Source organism: Melopsittacus undulatus, chromosome Z (genome assembly GCF_012275295.1).
Source record: "Melopsittacus undulatus isolate bMelUnd1 chromosome Z, bMelUnd1.mat.Z, whole genome shotgun sequence".
NCBI lineage: Eukaryota > Metazoa > Chordata > Aves > Psittaciformes > Psittaculidae > Melopsittacus > Melopsittacus undulatus.
The window spans coordinates 23,322,301-23,335,750 of NC_047557.1; the positions used below are offsets into that span (position 1 = coordinate 23,322,301).

The 13,450-nt window shown below is 42.5% G+C and overlaps 1 protein-coding gene across 1 annotated transcript in view; it reads left to right on the plus strand.

Moving 5' to 3' along the window:
* MAST4 (microtubule associated serine/threonine kinase family member 4) overlaps nt 1–13,450 on the plus strand; it is a 113,793-nt gene that overhangs the window by 44,045 nt on the left and 56,298 nt on the right. The window contains exons 4-5 of the mRNA XM_031051512.2: nt 2,886–2,964; nt 10,812–10,969. Of these exons, the coding sequence (XP_030907372.2) occupies nt 2,886–2,964; nt 10,812–10,969 (237 nt within the window). The remainder of the gene's footprint in view (nt 1–2,885; nt 2,965–10,811; nt 10,970–13,450) is intronic.

The following is a 13,450-nucleotide window of genomic DNA, read 5'->3' on the forward strand; positions in this document are numbered from 1 at the left end:
GCACACAAACTCTTGAAAGTAAGTGCAGCGAAATGGTTTAACTCCTTTTAAATGCTGCAAAGGAGAGAAAACTTTACTTGTGTAATCCTTTTAACTGAATCTGATTCATCTGTGACAGTAGATCTTGTCAATCTTTATAATAGCATATGATGTAACGTCTTTAATCAACACCCTAGAATATTTCTTTTGAATCTGCTTCTTTCTGATAACATATTTAAAAAAAAGCAGGTTATCTCTTCATAGATTATTTGTTTGTGAGCGTATTTTTAGAAAGATTAATTAAATACAGAAATAGCTTATAATGGAAAAAACAGATGTGAAAGACCAAACATTACTTAGAAATACAGTAGGCAGGAAGTAGTCTTCCTTTCCCACAAGTAATCAACAAAAAGTTTAAATCATTATGTTTTTGCAAACCTTAAAATTCAAGAGAAAAAAGAGTTAATTTCTTTACCAGTGTATCATTTGGATTTTGACTATTTTTAGCGCCTGTAATGCTTTATGACATTTAGTTTTAAAATGGCATTAATGTAAAAATTTCTTAAGAATTTGGTATGTGTGTTGTGACTGTCTTCATATAACCTGTCATAGGATTCATCTTAGTAATAAAATAACCTGTGGTTAGAGCACTTTTCAGACTTCTGGCTTTATGCCTTTTCTGTTATATTTTGTAAATTTAGTGACAGTGCAGACGAAAGGAAGAACTGTGTGTGTGTGATAGAGCAGGTTGAAGAAACATAGTGTCACATGTGTATGGATATTCCTTTTCCATCCACTGCCCCCCAGTAAGTGAGGGTATCAAAAAACTGGGAAGGTGTGAGGAAAGGAGGGAAAGGCATAGGAAATGTCTTGGAAGCTTCATGTGGGAAAGGAGGGCTTCCCAGAGCAGTTGTTTCTCATCTGCTGCTGGCTGCGCCAGGCAGCAGTGTCAGGAAAGGAAGCCTCAGCGGGTAAGTGGCCCTCTGCCAGTGGCTGGAGACAGCCTTCCCCAGGCCCCTTGGCAGCAAGCAGGAGTGTCAGCTTCCTGTGCCCACATCTGGCAAGGTGATCAATACCTAGAAATAGCCTGTGCTTCTGGTAGCCACCACTTAGGCCTCTTCTGCTGGTATGTATACATCCAGCATCTGCAAGTCCATGGGTAGGTCATGGATCATGCTTTCCAGAGCTCCTGCAAAGAGGTAGGACCACATGGTAGGGCAGGGATAAGGAGTGTATGAAGAGAAAATGCTGTATGGGCTTGCTACAGTTTTTTCCCTTCTTCCCTTGTGGATGCCTCTTATTCTCTTGTCTTTGCTTCCCAGGTAACTTCCCATGTTATCCCCTCCCTGTCCTTGATGGTCCTTCTGTGTGAGAATTGCTATGTGATGCAGGAACCTGTTCAGTATGAGTTATTCTGGAAGGAAGTACTTTATCTCACAGCTGCAGAGTATATGGGTCTCACCTGTGTTTAAATACATTCCAAGTTCTTGTTCTTTCAACTCTGAACGCATTTAGCTTGCGCAACCAAATCAAAATGAAAACTTTTGGACTTGTTCATTCATCTGGAGGTAGTTCATGCATACCTGTGGGAAGGAGAAAAGGGAGGAGACTTAATGAATTAAAAACAAAATTATGGAGGAGGAAGAAGTTTTTTTCCGTAGCTCGGTCCTTGATACAGTCAGAAGTCCCTCTAGCACATGTTCTCCTTACATTTTAACTAATTATGTACTGTCGGGGATTTTTTTTTCTCACTCTGTATGTATTCAGAGCTTCAGAGACTTGAGTTGTGACTTGTGGATGGATATATGGGAGTAGGAAATAAAGCATTAAAATGGAAAAAAGCAAAGGGTTTTTTAGGCAGTTAGCTTGACAAGTAAGTGAGCTGCATCAAGAGGTTTAAGATTTCTTGGCATGACTTCAATTTCTCCTTTATGGAATTACACTTTTTGTGTAAATCAGACTTAACAGATGATCTTTTCACTGACTGTAAAACACAGCTTTAATTCTCCTGTTTTCCTTTCCCCCACTATCATACTGTTTGTTAATAAAAACTTGTCCTATCTTGTTATTTATGTATTATTTTGCCTTTTTTTTTTTAACATACTTGGTACAATTGTACTCCAGTCATGGGCACCGAAATGACAGGTAAATGGTAAATGTTACCCCTTCAAAAATCCAAACACGATTCCCATGGTTATTTGACTTATCACTGTGAATGTTCAAGTTCCATGTTGTTCACCTTGAGTGGTGAAGAACAGAAATTGAATTTGGTCATGATTTTTTTTTTTTTTTAGTTTTAGTTTTGAGTGAGCTTAATTTTTGCTGCAGAATTATTTTTTCCTGATTTATGTACCTCTGACAGGTTTGCTTTTATCTCATTCTTTGCAGTTATTTGACATTAGCCTCCTAGCTTGATGGTATCCTGTACTGATGTCACTTAAGCACTACTCCACTACCCTGTGTTTCAAGCAGGCTGTGGTGGTTATTCTGTGTTTCAGAGCGTTGTGGTTTGCTTTTGTTCACAAGTTTTTAATTTGCTTCTCATTAATTTTTGTTTGATTGACCTTAGAGTTGCGAACACTCTCTGTGGTCAATTTCTATGTATTTAGTGAGACACTGATTCTGTGGAGCTGCTCTCTGTGTCCATTTTTGTGTGTTCAGTGAGATACAGATTCTGTTCATCCACTTTTTGGTTGTTTCATCTCACAGATCTTTAACTAGAAAAAAATGTGTAAGCCCAAGTCATGCTTGCTGACTGTTTATTGTGGTGCTTCGTGAAAGTTTAATTTAAAAAAACCTGTTTCTATCATGTCTTTGGAATGCAGTTTTGCACAGTAATACTTCCATAGATGTTTCTGTGTTAGGATATTTCAGTGTTCATTTGACTAACCTCGGTTTCACAACAGGACTGATGGGCGCCGCTGGTCTTTGGCTTCTCTCCCTTCTTCTGGCTATGGGACAAATACACCCAGCTCAACTGTTTCTGTAAGTATCCATTTTGTGTGCTGATACATTTCTAATACATGCCATATCATCTCAAATGTAGCTTGCTTCTCTTAGAAGGTGGTGTGGGTTTTGTTGCTATGGGTAGACTTTTGAGTAGTATGGGATACAAAACCACTTTATTTCCCTGCAATAAGAAAAATTTAGGCAATGTATGATTTTGTTAGATTTTCTGTCAGTGAGTAGTGTTCAGCTGCCCTCTCTTGATGTGTGGGGCAGTAGGAAGGGAGACCTACTGCCTTATTTTAACGGTATGGTAGTTAGATACCAAGTTTCAAGTGAGGCAGCCTTGATAAGAAAGATGAATCATGTCATAGTGAGAATTCTCTGTCCTAGGTTAGACTGTTCTGTTAAGATGGCATGAATCATGCATTTGCCTTTTTTCTTTGGCAGTAATGAGATCTTACTCCATGATAACAGGTTAGATATTTAGCATTTTAGATGGCTATAATTAGAATAGAATAATCTTTGGGACATATAATTGGATAAATGTAAGTCTTGATATTTTTTCATGTTAGAGCAATCCCTTTGATGTGATGTTGTATCATCCTCCCTGCCAGGCATGTGCTGTCTGACTCATGATGTGCACCATCGCAGTGCATGAGATCCTGCTTCAATACTTAGGAGCTAGGCAGTGGGAGTAGTACACATTCATACTTCTACACAGTACTGGCTCATGTTGCAACCTGGGAACTTACCTGTCTGTTGTGATAGTCACACAAGAAGGACTGGGAAAGTAACGCTGTGGAGAAAGCCTGCTTTGGAAATAGTAAATAGTTGGCATTTTGGCAGTTACATTAAATCTGCAGTAGAGGGCTTGGTCCCTGTAGATCCAACTATAACTCTTCAAAAATTGTTTTGTATCTTTAGCCATGTTTTTTATCTTTTATGGCAAAAAATGTTTTTCTTTTTTACCTTTTATACATTTTACCAACACCTGACACCTGATTTTTTGTAAATGTTTCTCTTACAGTTTAGGTAAACAAACTTTCTCTTTTCCTGTGTGTGTTGTTTCTTTTGTGGAATAGTTAAGTTCTATATCTTACACATTGATGAGAGCTGACCATTTTATGTTGTAATCAGCTCTTATTTTATTTTTGTCCACAAAAGGTTCTAGAGAGTTAATTCAATTCATGCTTCAAACCCAGTTTAAGGATTTTGTGGATATTAAGAACTGTTTCTCAGCTGCACTGATTTTTGACCTCTGCTTTCCTTCCTGTGTAGATCTTACTTTTTCTAAACAAATTGCTTGGTTTCACATTAATTCCATAACCACATTCCATAGTGCATGTTTGTACACTTCTCATTCGAGCTAGACTTTTAATATGCTGTGCTCTTCACTTAGAATATGTGAACGTAAAGAAGTTTATGTCAGATAAGAAGTAATTGCTGTAGCCACCCCATCATTGTTGCAAGAAACATGTTTGTGCTAGAAAGGAAATGAAAAGCTGTCTCAGAAACATATCAAAACACAGTTTTAATTTTCAGTGTGTACTTGTGCTTTTTCTTCGACATCTTCAATTTTAAAATGGTAATTCTAGTTCATATACTTCATTCTCACTTAAGTTTACTATCTAGTGTTTGTGTCCTGGAATGTGGATCAGTTTTACATTGTTTTGAATTTCTTATGAAAAAATACAGCACTGCCATTTATAGACGTAGATACCTTAACTTCATAATAGACTGTTGTTGAGTTCTCCCTTGATATTTTGTGACCAGACCATGTTTTATTAAAATAGATGTCTTCTCCAGCATTGAACAAACAGCTTCTGACTTGTGGAAAGAAATCTGTTTTTCCAATAAATAAGTCTGAATTTTGTTGAAGAAACCACCAGTAGGGAATTTATGCCATGCATTTCTTATGGTTAGTTTCTTGCGAGATTTTTTCATACCACCACACTCCCCTTCACCAAAAATCCTCTACTGGTGATAAGCTGTGCAACAACACTAGGACAGCCTCTGAATTTTAAATCTAGCCACTATTATTTGCTTCTTAGAGATGTTTTTCACTTTCTTTTGGATGGTATACATGGAAAAAAAGAGAAAACGAAGACTGGAAGTGTGCCCATGTAACTGTTTTCATGTACTTTTCCAGAATCAAAAATACATGATTCAAAAGTACGTGATGAAGCAGCTAGCAGTGTGCAACCTCTTCCTCCATATTCTTAGAAATACAGGTAATGAGGGACCACTTCACACACTATAGCCTAAGTGTACATACAGAACAATACCTTTTCAGTGCTGGATAACTAAGGTTCATGTTAATCCATAGATGTGTCATAGAATCATAGAATAGTTAGGGTTGGAAAGGACCTCAAGATCATCTAGTTCCAACCCCCTGCCATGGGCAGGGACACCTCACACTAAACCGTATCACCCAAGGCTTCATCCAGCCTGGCCTTGAACACTGCCAGGGATGGAGCATTCACAACCTCCCTGGGCAACCCATTCCAGTACCTCAGCACCCTCACAGTAAAGAATTTCTTCCTTATATCCAATCTAAACCTCTGCTGTTTAAGTTTCAACCCATTACCCCTTGTCCTATCACTACAGTCCCTAATGAGGAGTCCCTCTCCAGCATCCCTGTAGACCCCCTTCAGATACTGGAAGGCTGCTATGAGGTCTCCATGCAAAAAAAAGTTCCAAAAGTTCCATGCCCTCCTTTTTATGTTGAGGACACCAGAACTGCACACAATACTCCAAGTGAGGTCTGACAAGAGCAGAGTAGAGGGGCAGGATCATCTCCTTCAACCTGTTGGTCACACTCCTTCTGATGCAGCCCATTATACGGTTGGCTTTCTGGGCTGTAAGCACGCACTTACGGCTCTTGTTCATTTTCTCATTGACCAAAACCCCCAAGTCCTCCTCTGCAGGGCTGCTCTGAATCTCTTCTTTGCCCAGCCTGTAGCTGTGCCTGTGATTGCTTTGACCTAAGTCTAGAACCTTACACTTGTCATAGTTAAACTTCATGAGGTTAGCATCAGCCCACCTCACAAGCATGTCGAGGTCCCTCTGGATGGCATTCCTTCCCTCCAGTGTATCAACCAAACCACACAGCTTGGTGTCATTGGCAAACTTGGTGAGGGCGCACTCAATCCCACTGTCCATGTTGCCGACAAAGGTGTTAAACAAGACCGGTCCCAACACTGATCCCTGAGGGACATCACTCGTTACTGGTCTCCAGCTGGACAGTGAGCCGTTGACCACAACTCTTTGCACGCGGCCATCCATCTTACAGAGCATGGCTGTAGGAAATACACCACAAGGTTAACTGCAATTAGCTGCTGTAGTGTGAGATAAGAATTTATCTATGCTGTGTGAATTATGCATGTAATGTAATGTGCTCGGGATGAATTTCTGTGAATTGACAAGTTACTGCTTGTCATGTGAACTGTGTTAGATTCTTGCAGGGGGTGTGTGTGTGTGTGGTTCTCAGCCTGCAGCAAAGCAAGGTCATGCAGTCTTGCTAACTTCGTCTTGTTCTGATGTGGTGCAGCCTTCTCACAAAGACCAGTTCTGTGTGAGTTAACCTTTCCCAGCAGTAGTTTTCTTTTTTTTGCCTTTAAGAGATGACTTCATGAGAGTTAGTGTGGTAAGTACGCTCTTATAGGGTTCCTAGGAATCAGGATATGTTCAGCCTTTACCACACAGGTTGCCATGAAATTAAGAGGACTGTTTAGCTTCTGTGCTTACCTGCCTGGATATTACCTGCTGACCTTAGCAATGTAGGTTAATGTTTGTACAGTACAAAAATATTGATTTCCATCATGAGAATTGATACAGCAAAGAAGTTCTTAATGAGTTGGCCTCCAAAAAAAGGCAGGGGCTTTGGTGTCCTGTATGAGAAGACAGATAAGAACAATAATGTATACATGAAAATTAACATACAAAAGAAACTGCTGTTCTTTAAAAAAAAGCTAGCTGGAGACTGAAGAGCTCCAGAAAGACATTCAAGTTTTTGACTTTTCCTCTTCAGGTAAAACAAAGGGAATAGCTGCATGCTACCAGTCAGCTTTGTGCAGTCATACAAGGGTATTTGTGGATGAGCTGTCTTGGAAACTAATTTGGGAACTGGAAACAGTAGAGCATTTCTCTGTCTATACTAGTCATTAACTACACTATAGTTAATGCATTGAACTATGTACATGTTCTTTAAAAGGACATCAGTGTCAGTGTAGTAGTTTCTTAGTTTTGCCTCCAAACACTTTGAGTGGCTCAGGTAGCTGGCTGCGCTGTAGAAACGACAGTATCATAGAATCATAGAATAGTTAGGATTGGAAAGGACCTCAAGATCATCTAGTTCCAACCCCCCTGCCATGGGCAGGGACACCTCACACTAAACCATATCACCCAAGCCTCTGTCCAGCCTGGCCTTCAACACCTGCCAGGGATGGAGCATTCACAGCTTCCTTGGGGAACCCATTCCAGTGCCTCACCACCCTCACAGTAAAGAATTTCTTCCTTAGATCCAGTCTAAACCTCTGCTGTTTAAGTTTCCACCCGTTACCCCTTGTCCTGTTGCTACAGTCCCTAATGAAGAGTCCCTCCCCAGCATCCCTGTAGGCCCCCTTTCAGATACTGGAAGGCTGCTATGAGGTCTCCACGCAGCCTTCTCCAGGCTGAACAGCCCCAACTTTCTCAGCCTGTCTTCATACAGGAGGTGCTCCAGTGCCCTGATCATCCTCGTGGCCCTCCTCTGGACTTGTTCTAACAGTTCCATGTCCTTTTTATGTTGAGGACACCAGAACTGCACACAATACTCCAAGTGAGGTCTCACGAGAGCAGAGTAGAGGGGCAGGATCACCTCCTTCGACCTGCTGGTCACGCTCCTTTTGATGCAGCCCAGGATACGGTTGGCTTTCTGGGCTGTAAGCACACACTACAGCTGGCTCATGTTCATTTTCTCATTGACCAACACCCCCAAGTCCTTCTCCGCAGGGCTGCTCTGAATTTCCTTTTTGCCCAACCTGTAGCTGTGCCTGAGATTGCTCCGACCCAGGTGTAGGACCTTGCACTTGTCATGGTTGGCATCAGCCCACCTCACAAGTGTGTCAGGGTCCCTCTGAATGGCATTCCTTCCCTCTAGTGTATCAACCGAACCATACAGCTTGGTGTCATTGGCAAACTTGCTTAGGGCACACACAATCCCACTGTCCATGTCAGCGACAAAGATGTGGAACAAGACCAGTGTCAACACCGATCCCTGAGGGACACCACACGTTCCTGGTCTCCAGCTGGACATGGAGCCACTGACCACAACTCTCTGTGTGCTGCCGTCCAGCCAGTTCTTTATCCACCGAGTGGTCCACCTATCAAATTGATGTCTCTCCAATTTTGAGACAAGGATGTCATGTGGGACAGTGTTGAATGCTTTGCACAAGTCCAGGTAGATGACGTCAACTGCTCCACCCCTGTCCATCACTTTTGTAGCCCCGTCATAGAAGGCCACCAAATTGGTCAGGCAGGATTTTCCCCTAGTAAAGCCATGTTGGCTGTCACCAAGCACCTTGTTGTTTTTCATGTGCCCTAGCATGCCTTCCAAGAGAATGTGCTCCCAGATTTTGCTGGGCACAGAGGTGAGACTGACTGGTCTGTAATTCCCTGGGTCATCCATTTTCCCCTTCTTGAAAATGGGGGTTATATTTCCCTTTTTCCAGTCATCAGGAATTTCACCTGACTGCCATGATTTTTCAAATATGATGGCCAGTGGCTTTGCAACTTCATTCTCCAGCTCCTTCAAGACCCGCGGATGGATTTCATCAGGTCCCATGGACTTGTGTACATTCAGTTTCTTAAGATGGTCTCGAACCAGATCCTCATGTACAGTGGGCCCAAGGTCTAGGTTTTCACAGTCCCTGTGTCAGCCTTCCAAGACTCAGGTGGTGTGGTCAGAGCCTTTGCCAGTGAAGACCGAGGCAAAGAAGCCATTCAGAACCTCAGCCTTCTCCAAGTCCTGTGTAGCCAGTTCTCTTGAAAGTTTCCGGAGGGGGCCTACATTGTCCTTAGTCTGTTTTTTAGCCGCTACATACCTATAAAATCCCTTCCTATTATCTTTCACATCCCTAGCCAAGTTTAGCTCCAATTGTGCCTTAGCTTTCCTAACTTGGTCCCTAACTACCCAGACAATATCCCTGTATTCTTCCCAGGCCACCTGTCCTTGCTTCCACCTTTTATAAGCCCCTTTTTTCCTGTGAATTTTTCTCAGCAGCTGCTTATCCATCCAAGGAGGTCTCCTGGTCCTCCTGCTGCACTTCCTTCTAGTTGGGATGCAACACTCCTGAGCTTGTAGCAGGTGATCCTTGAATATTAACCAAGAGTCTTGGGCCCCCTTACACTAAAGGGCTGTATCCCATGGAACCTTGCTAATCAGGTTCCTGAAGAGCCCAAAGTCTGCTCTGTTGAAGTCCAGGGCAGTGAGCTTACTGCACGCTCTTCTCGCTGTCCTGAGGACGTCAAATTCGACCATCTCATGATCACTGCATCCAAGACTTCCCTGGAGAGTCACATTTCCAACGAGCCCTTTCCTGTTGGTGAGCATGAGGTCAAGCAAGAAACCTCTCCTCGTCGGCTCCTCTATTGCTTGCAGAAGGAAGTTGTCTTCCACACAATCAAGAAACCTCCTGGATTGCTTGTGCCGGGCCGTACTGTTGCCCCAACAGATGTCAGGGTGGTTGAAGTCCCCCATGAGAACAAGGGCCTGTGAGCGTGAGGCTTTTCCTATTTGTCTGTAGAGTTCTTCATCCACAGGTTCCTCTTGATCAGGCGGTCTGTAACATATCCCCACAGTAATGTGTCCCATCACCGATTTCCCCTTAACCCTGACCCACAAACTTCCTGTTAACTGCTCACCTGTCCCCAGACAGAGTTCCATACTCTCCAGCCTATCCCTAACATAAAGGACAACTCCCCCTCCCCTCCTACCGGGCCCGTCTTTTCTAAAAAGCCTATAACCCTCCATTCCAACACTCCAGTCAAAGGAGCCATCCCACCATGTTTCTGTGATGCCTATTATATCATAGCCCTGTAGATGACAGTAAAATATGATCATCACATGCAGTGCATTCTATAGTGTAGTTTTACACATGCAGTTTCACAAGGTTAGTTAATTGTGGTAGAACTTCAAATTTCATACTTGTCTGTATATTCCATTTTTATAATAAGTGGATGGTTTGTGTGTACATTCTTTCACTTTTCTAAGCCACAGAACTGTCTTCATAAATGCATTAATAATTGATAAATTACTGATTTAGTATTTCTTTCTTTTAGTGATGTTCTTTCTTTTAATGATGTTCTTTCACTTCATTTTGAATGTATAGGGTTTTACAAGAAAATAGCATATGAATTTTGTCAGCCAGAACTGAAATTACATTTAGTTTTATTTTTTAAAGCATCAGTAATGTCTTATATATCAGTAATGAAGTACTTTCATTATGTAACGGACGTGTTGTGTCAGTAAGTTATATTCTATAGTTACCATGCTTATTCTGTCCTATTCAAATAATCAGTTTTCAGCAGACCCATTTTAGCTATTCTTACATATTTGCATGTTTACTGACATTAGATGTCATCTAAACTTACAGGAAATTAAGTTTTTTGAAATGCAGTGGCTCTTTCTTCTGGGACTGAAGTAGTTTGTTTATACTTACTCTATATTTAGCTGTTCAAGTTGAGACTAATTATTTATTTTCCTCTTTAAATTGGTAGTCAGGCATGGGAAACAGTCCCTGTAATTTTTAAATTGAAAGGCTTTATTCATAAGCACTGAATATGGTCTTCAAAATGTTTTTTTTTGCTCCAATAGAAGCTTATGTTCTGTTCTGTTCTTCTAGTCATCCTGCTCATCTCAAGAGAAACTACATCAGTTACCATACCAACCGACACCTGATGAACTACATTTTCTGTCTAAACATTTCTGTACCACTGAGAGCATTGCCAGTGACAACAGGTGCAGGACCACTGCAATGCGCCCACGATCCCGAAGTCTCAGGTGAGTTTGTCTACCTGGAAATAAGGGTTGGATCTAAATTAATGTATTCTGGAGCATCATAGTTTTGCACATTGGGGATGTTCACTGTTTTTTAAATTGCTAGAGTATAATAGAGGAAGTATGCATCTGAGGCTGAATTATGAATAGTTCTTTTAGATTCTTGCTTCTGGATTTAATCATGGCTTCACTTCAGTGGTTGTAAACCACTTAATGTTGTAAACTAGGTCTTAATAGAAGGCAGCTAACTCTCGTGAACTCTAAATGAGCTTGTCATTGCTGATCTTACAGTAGCACTGGTTCTCTTCCAGAGTTCAAACTGTTCACAGAATAAAGTCTTTATTTGCAAAACAAGTTCAAAATGTATTATATCATAGAACTATCTAGAAAGAAATGTCATAAAGAACACCTGCCCTCCTCAGTGGTTTTGCCCGTGGATGTCCATAACAGCGTGTCCCTATCAGTTAAAGGACCCACCATGGTGATATCCTCAGCTTTAATTTTTGTCTTTTTGGAAAGCCAGAAGCCAGTTACAGAATCGTAGACTTCTCTCCATCTGGGTTGGAAGAGATGTGAAAGAGCATCTCGTTCCAACCCCCCTGCAATGGGCAGGGACAACTTCCACTAGACTAAGTTGATCAAAGCCCTGTTGAGCCTGGCCTTGAACACTTCCAGGGATGGGGCATTCACAGCTCCTCCAGTCAACCTGTTCCAGTGCCTCATCACCCTCAGAGTAAAGAATTTCTTCTTAATACCTAAATTAAATCTACCCTCTTTCAGCTTGAAGCCATTCCCCCTCCTCCTGAGCTGGGGAACTTAAAGAGCCCAACTCTTTAAGCCTGTCTTCATAGGAGAGGTTCTCCAGCCCTTTGAGACATCTCTGTGGCCTCCTCACTTGGTCCTACAGCTCCACATCCTTCTTATGCTGGGGGCCCCAGACGTAAACACAGCTGGTGGGGTCTCATGGGAGTGGAGTAGAGGGAGAGAATCAACTCCCTCAATGTACTGGGCATGCTCCTTTTGGTGCAGTCTAGTGCGTGGTTGGCTTTCTGGGCTGCAGGCATATGCTGCTAGATCATGTTTAGCTTCTCATCGACCAACACTCACAAGTCCTTCTCCTCAGGGCTGATCTCAGGCCAGTCTCTGCCCAACCTATAGCTGTGCCTGGGTTTGTCCTGTCCCAGGTACAGGATCTTGCTCTTGTCCTTCATGAGGTTGCCATTGGACCTCTTCTCATGTGTGTCTAGGCCCCTCTGAATGGCATCCCTCCTCTCCAACATATCAACTGAACCACACAGCTTGGTGTTATCAGCAAACTTGCTGAAGGTGCGCTGAATCCCACAGCCCATATCACCGACAAAGATGTTATATAGTGCCAATCCCAATACTGACCCCTGAGGGGCACCACTTGTCACCGGTCCCCAGTTGGACATCGAGCTGCTGACCACAACTCTTTGCATGCAGCCATCCAGCCAGTTCTTTATACAACACATGGTCCATCTGTCAAATCAGTGTCTCTCCAGTTTAGAGACAAGGATGTCATATGGGGCAGCATCAAATACCTTGCACAAGTCCACGCAGATGACATCAGTTGCTCTTCGTTTATTCACCAAAACTGTAACCCTGGCCACCACATTTTGTCAGGCATGAATTGCCCTTAGTGAAGCCATGTTGGCTGCCACCAATCACCTCCCTGTTTTCCATCTGCAGTAGTGTAGTTTCCAGGAGGATCAAGTCCATGATCTTGCCAGGCACCCAAGTGAGACTGACTAGCTTGTAGTTCCCTGGGTCTTCCTTTTTTTCCTTTTTATAAATGGGGATTATGTTTCCCCTTTTCCAGTCAGTGTGAACTTCACTGGACTGCCACAACTTCTCAGAGATGATGGATTGTAGCTGAGCCATTTCACCTGCCAGTTCCCTCAGGACCCCTGGATCCCTGTTTTCAGTTCCCATGGACTAATGCACCTTCAAGTACCTTAGATGTTCTCAAGCCTGATCGTCTACAGCAGGCAGTTCTTCATTCTCCCAGTCCCCATCTTCTCCTTCTACTGGACTGTAGCTCTTGCCAGTGAGGCCTGGGGCAAAAAAGTCATTGAGTACCTCTGCCTTCTCCATGTTCCGCATGACCAGGTTTCTCATTCCCTTCCAGAGGAGGGCCCACATTTTCCCTCATCTTCTTTTTATCACTGTCTTACCTATGGAAGCTTTTCTTGTTGCCCTCAACATTCCTGACCAGACTACTTCATCAGGGCTTTAGCTTTGCTAACCTGATCTCTGGCTGCTTGGGCGATTTGTCTATATACCTGGAAGACTATCTGCTTACACCCTCTTTAGGCTTTCTTTTTGTGTTTGCATTTGTCCAGGAGCTCTTGTTCATCCACACAGGCCTCCTCACATTTTTCTCTGACTTCCTCTTTTGTTGGGATGCATCACCCCTGAGCTTGCAGAAGGTGATCCTTGAGTACTAACCAGCTTGTTTGAGCC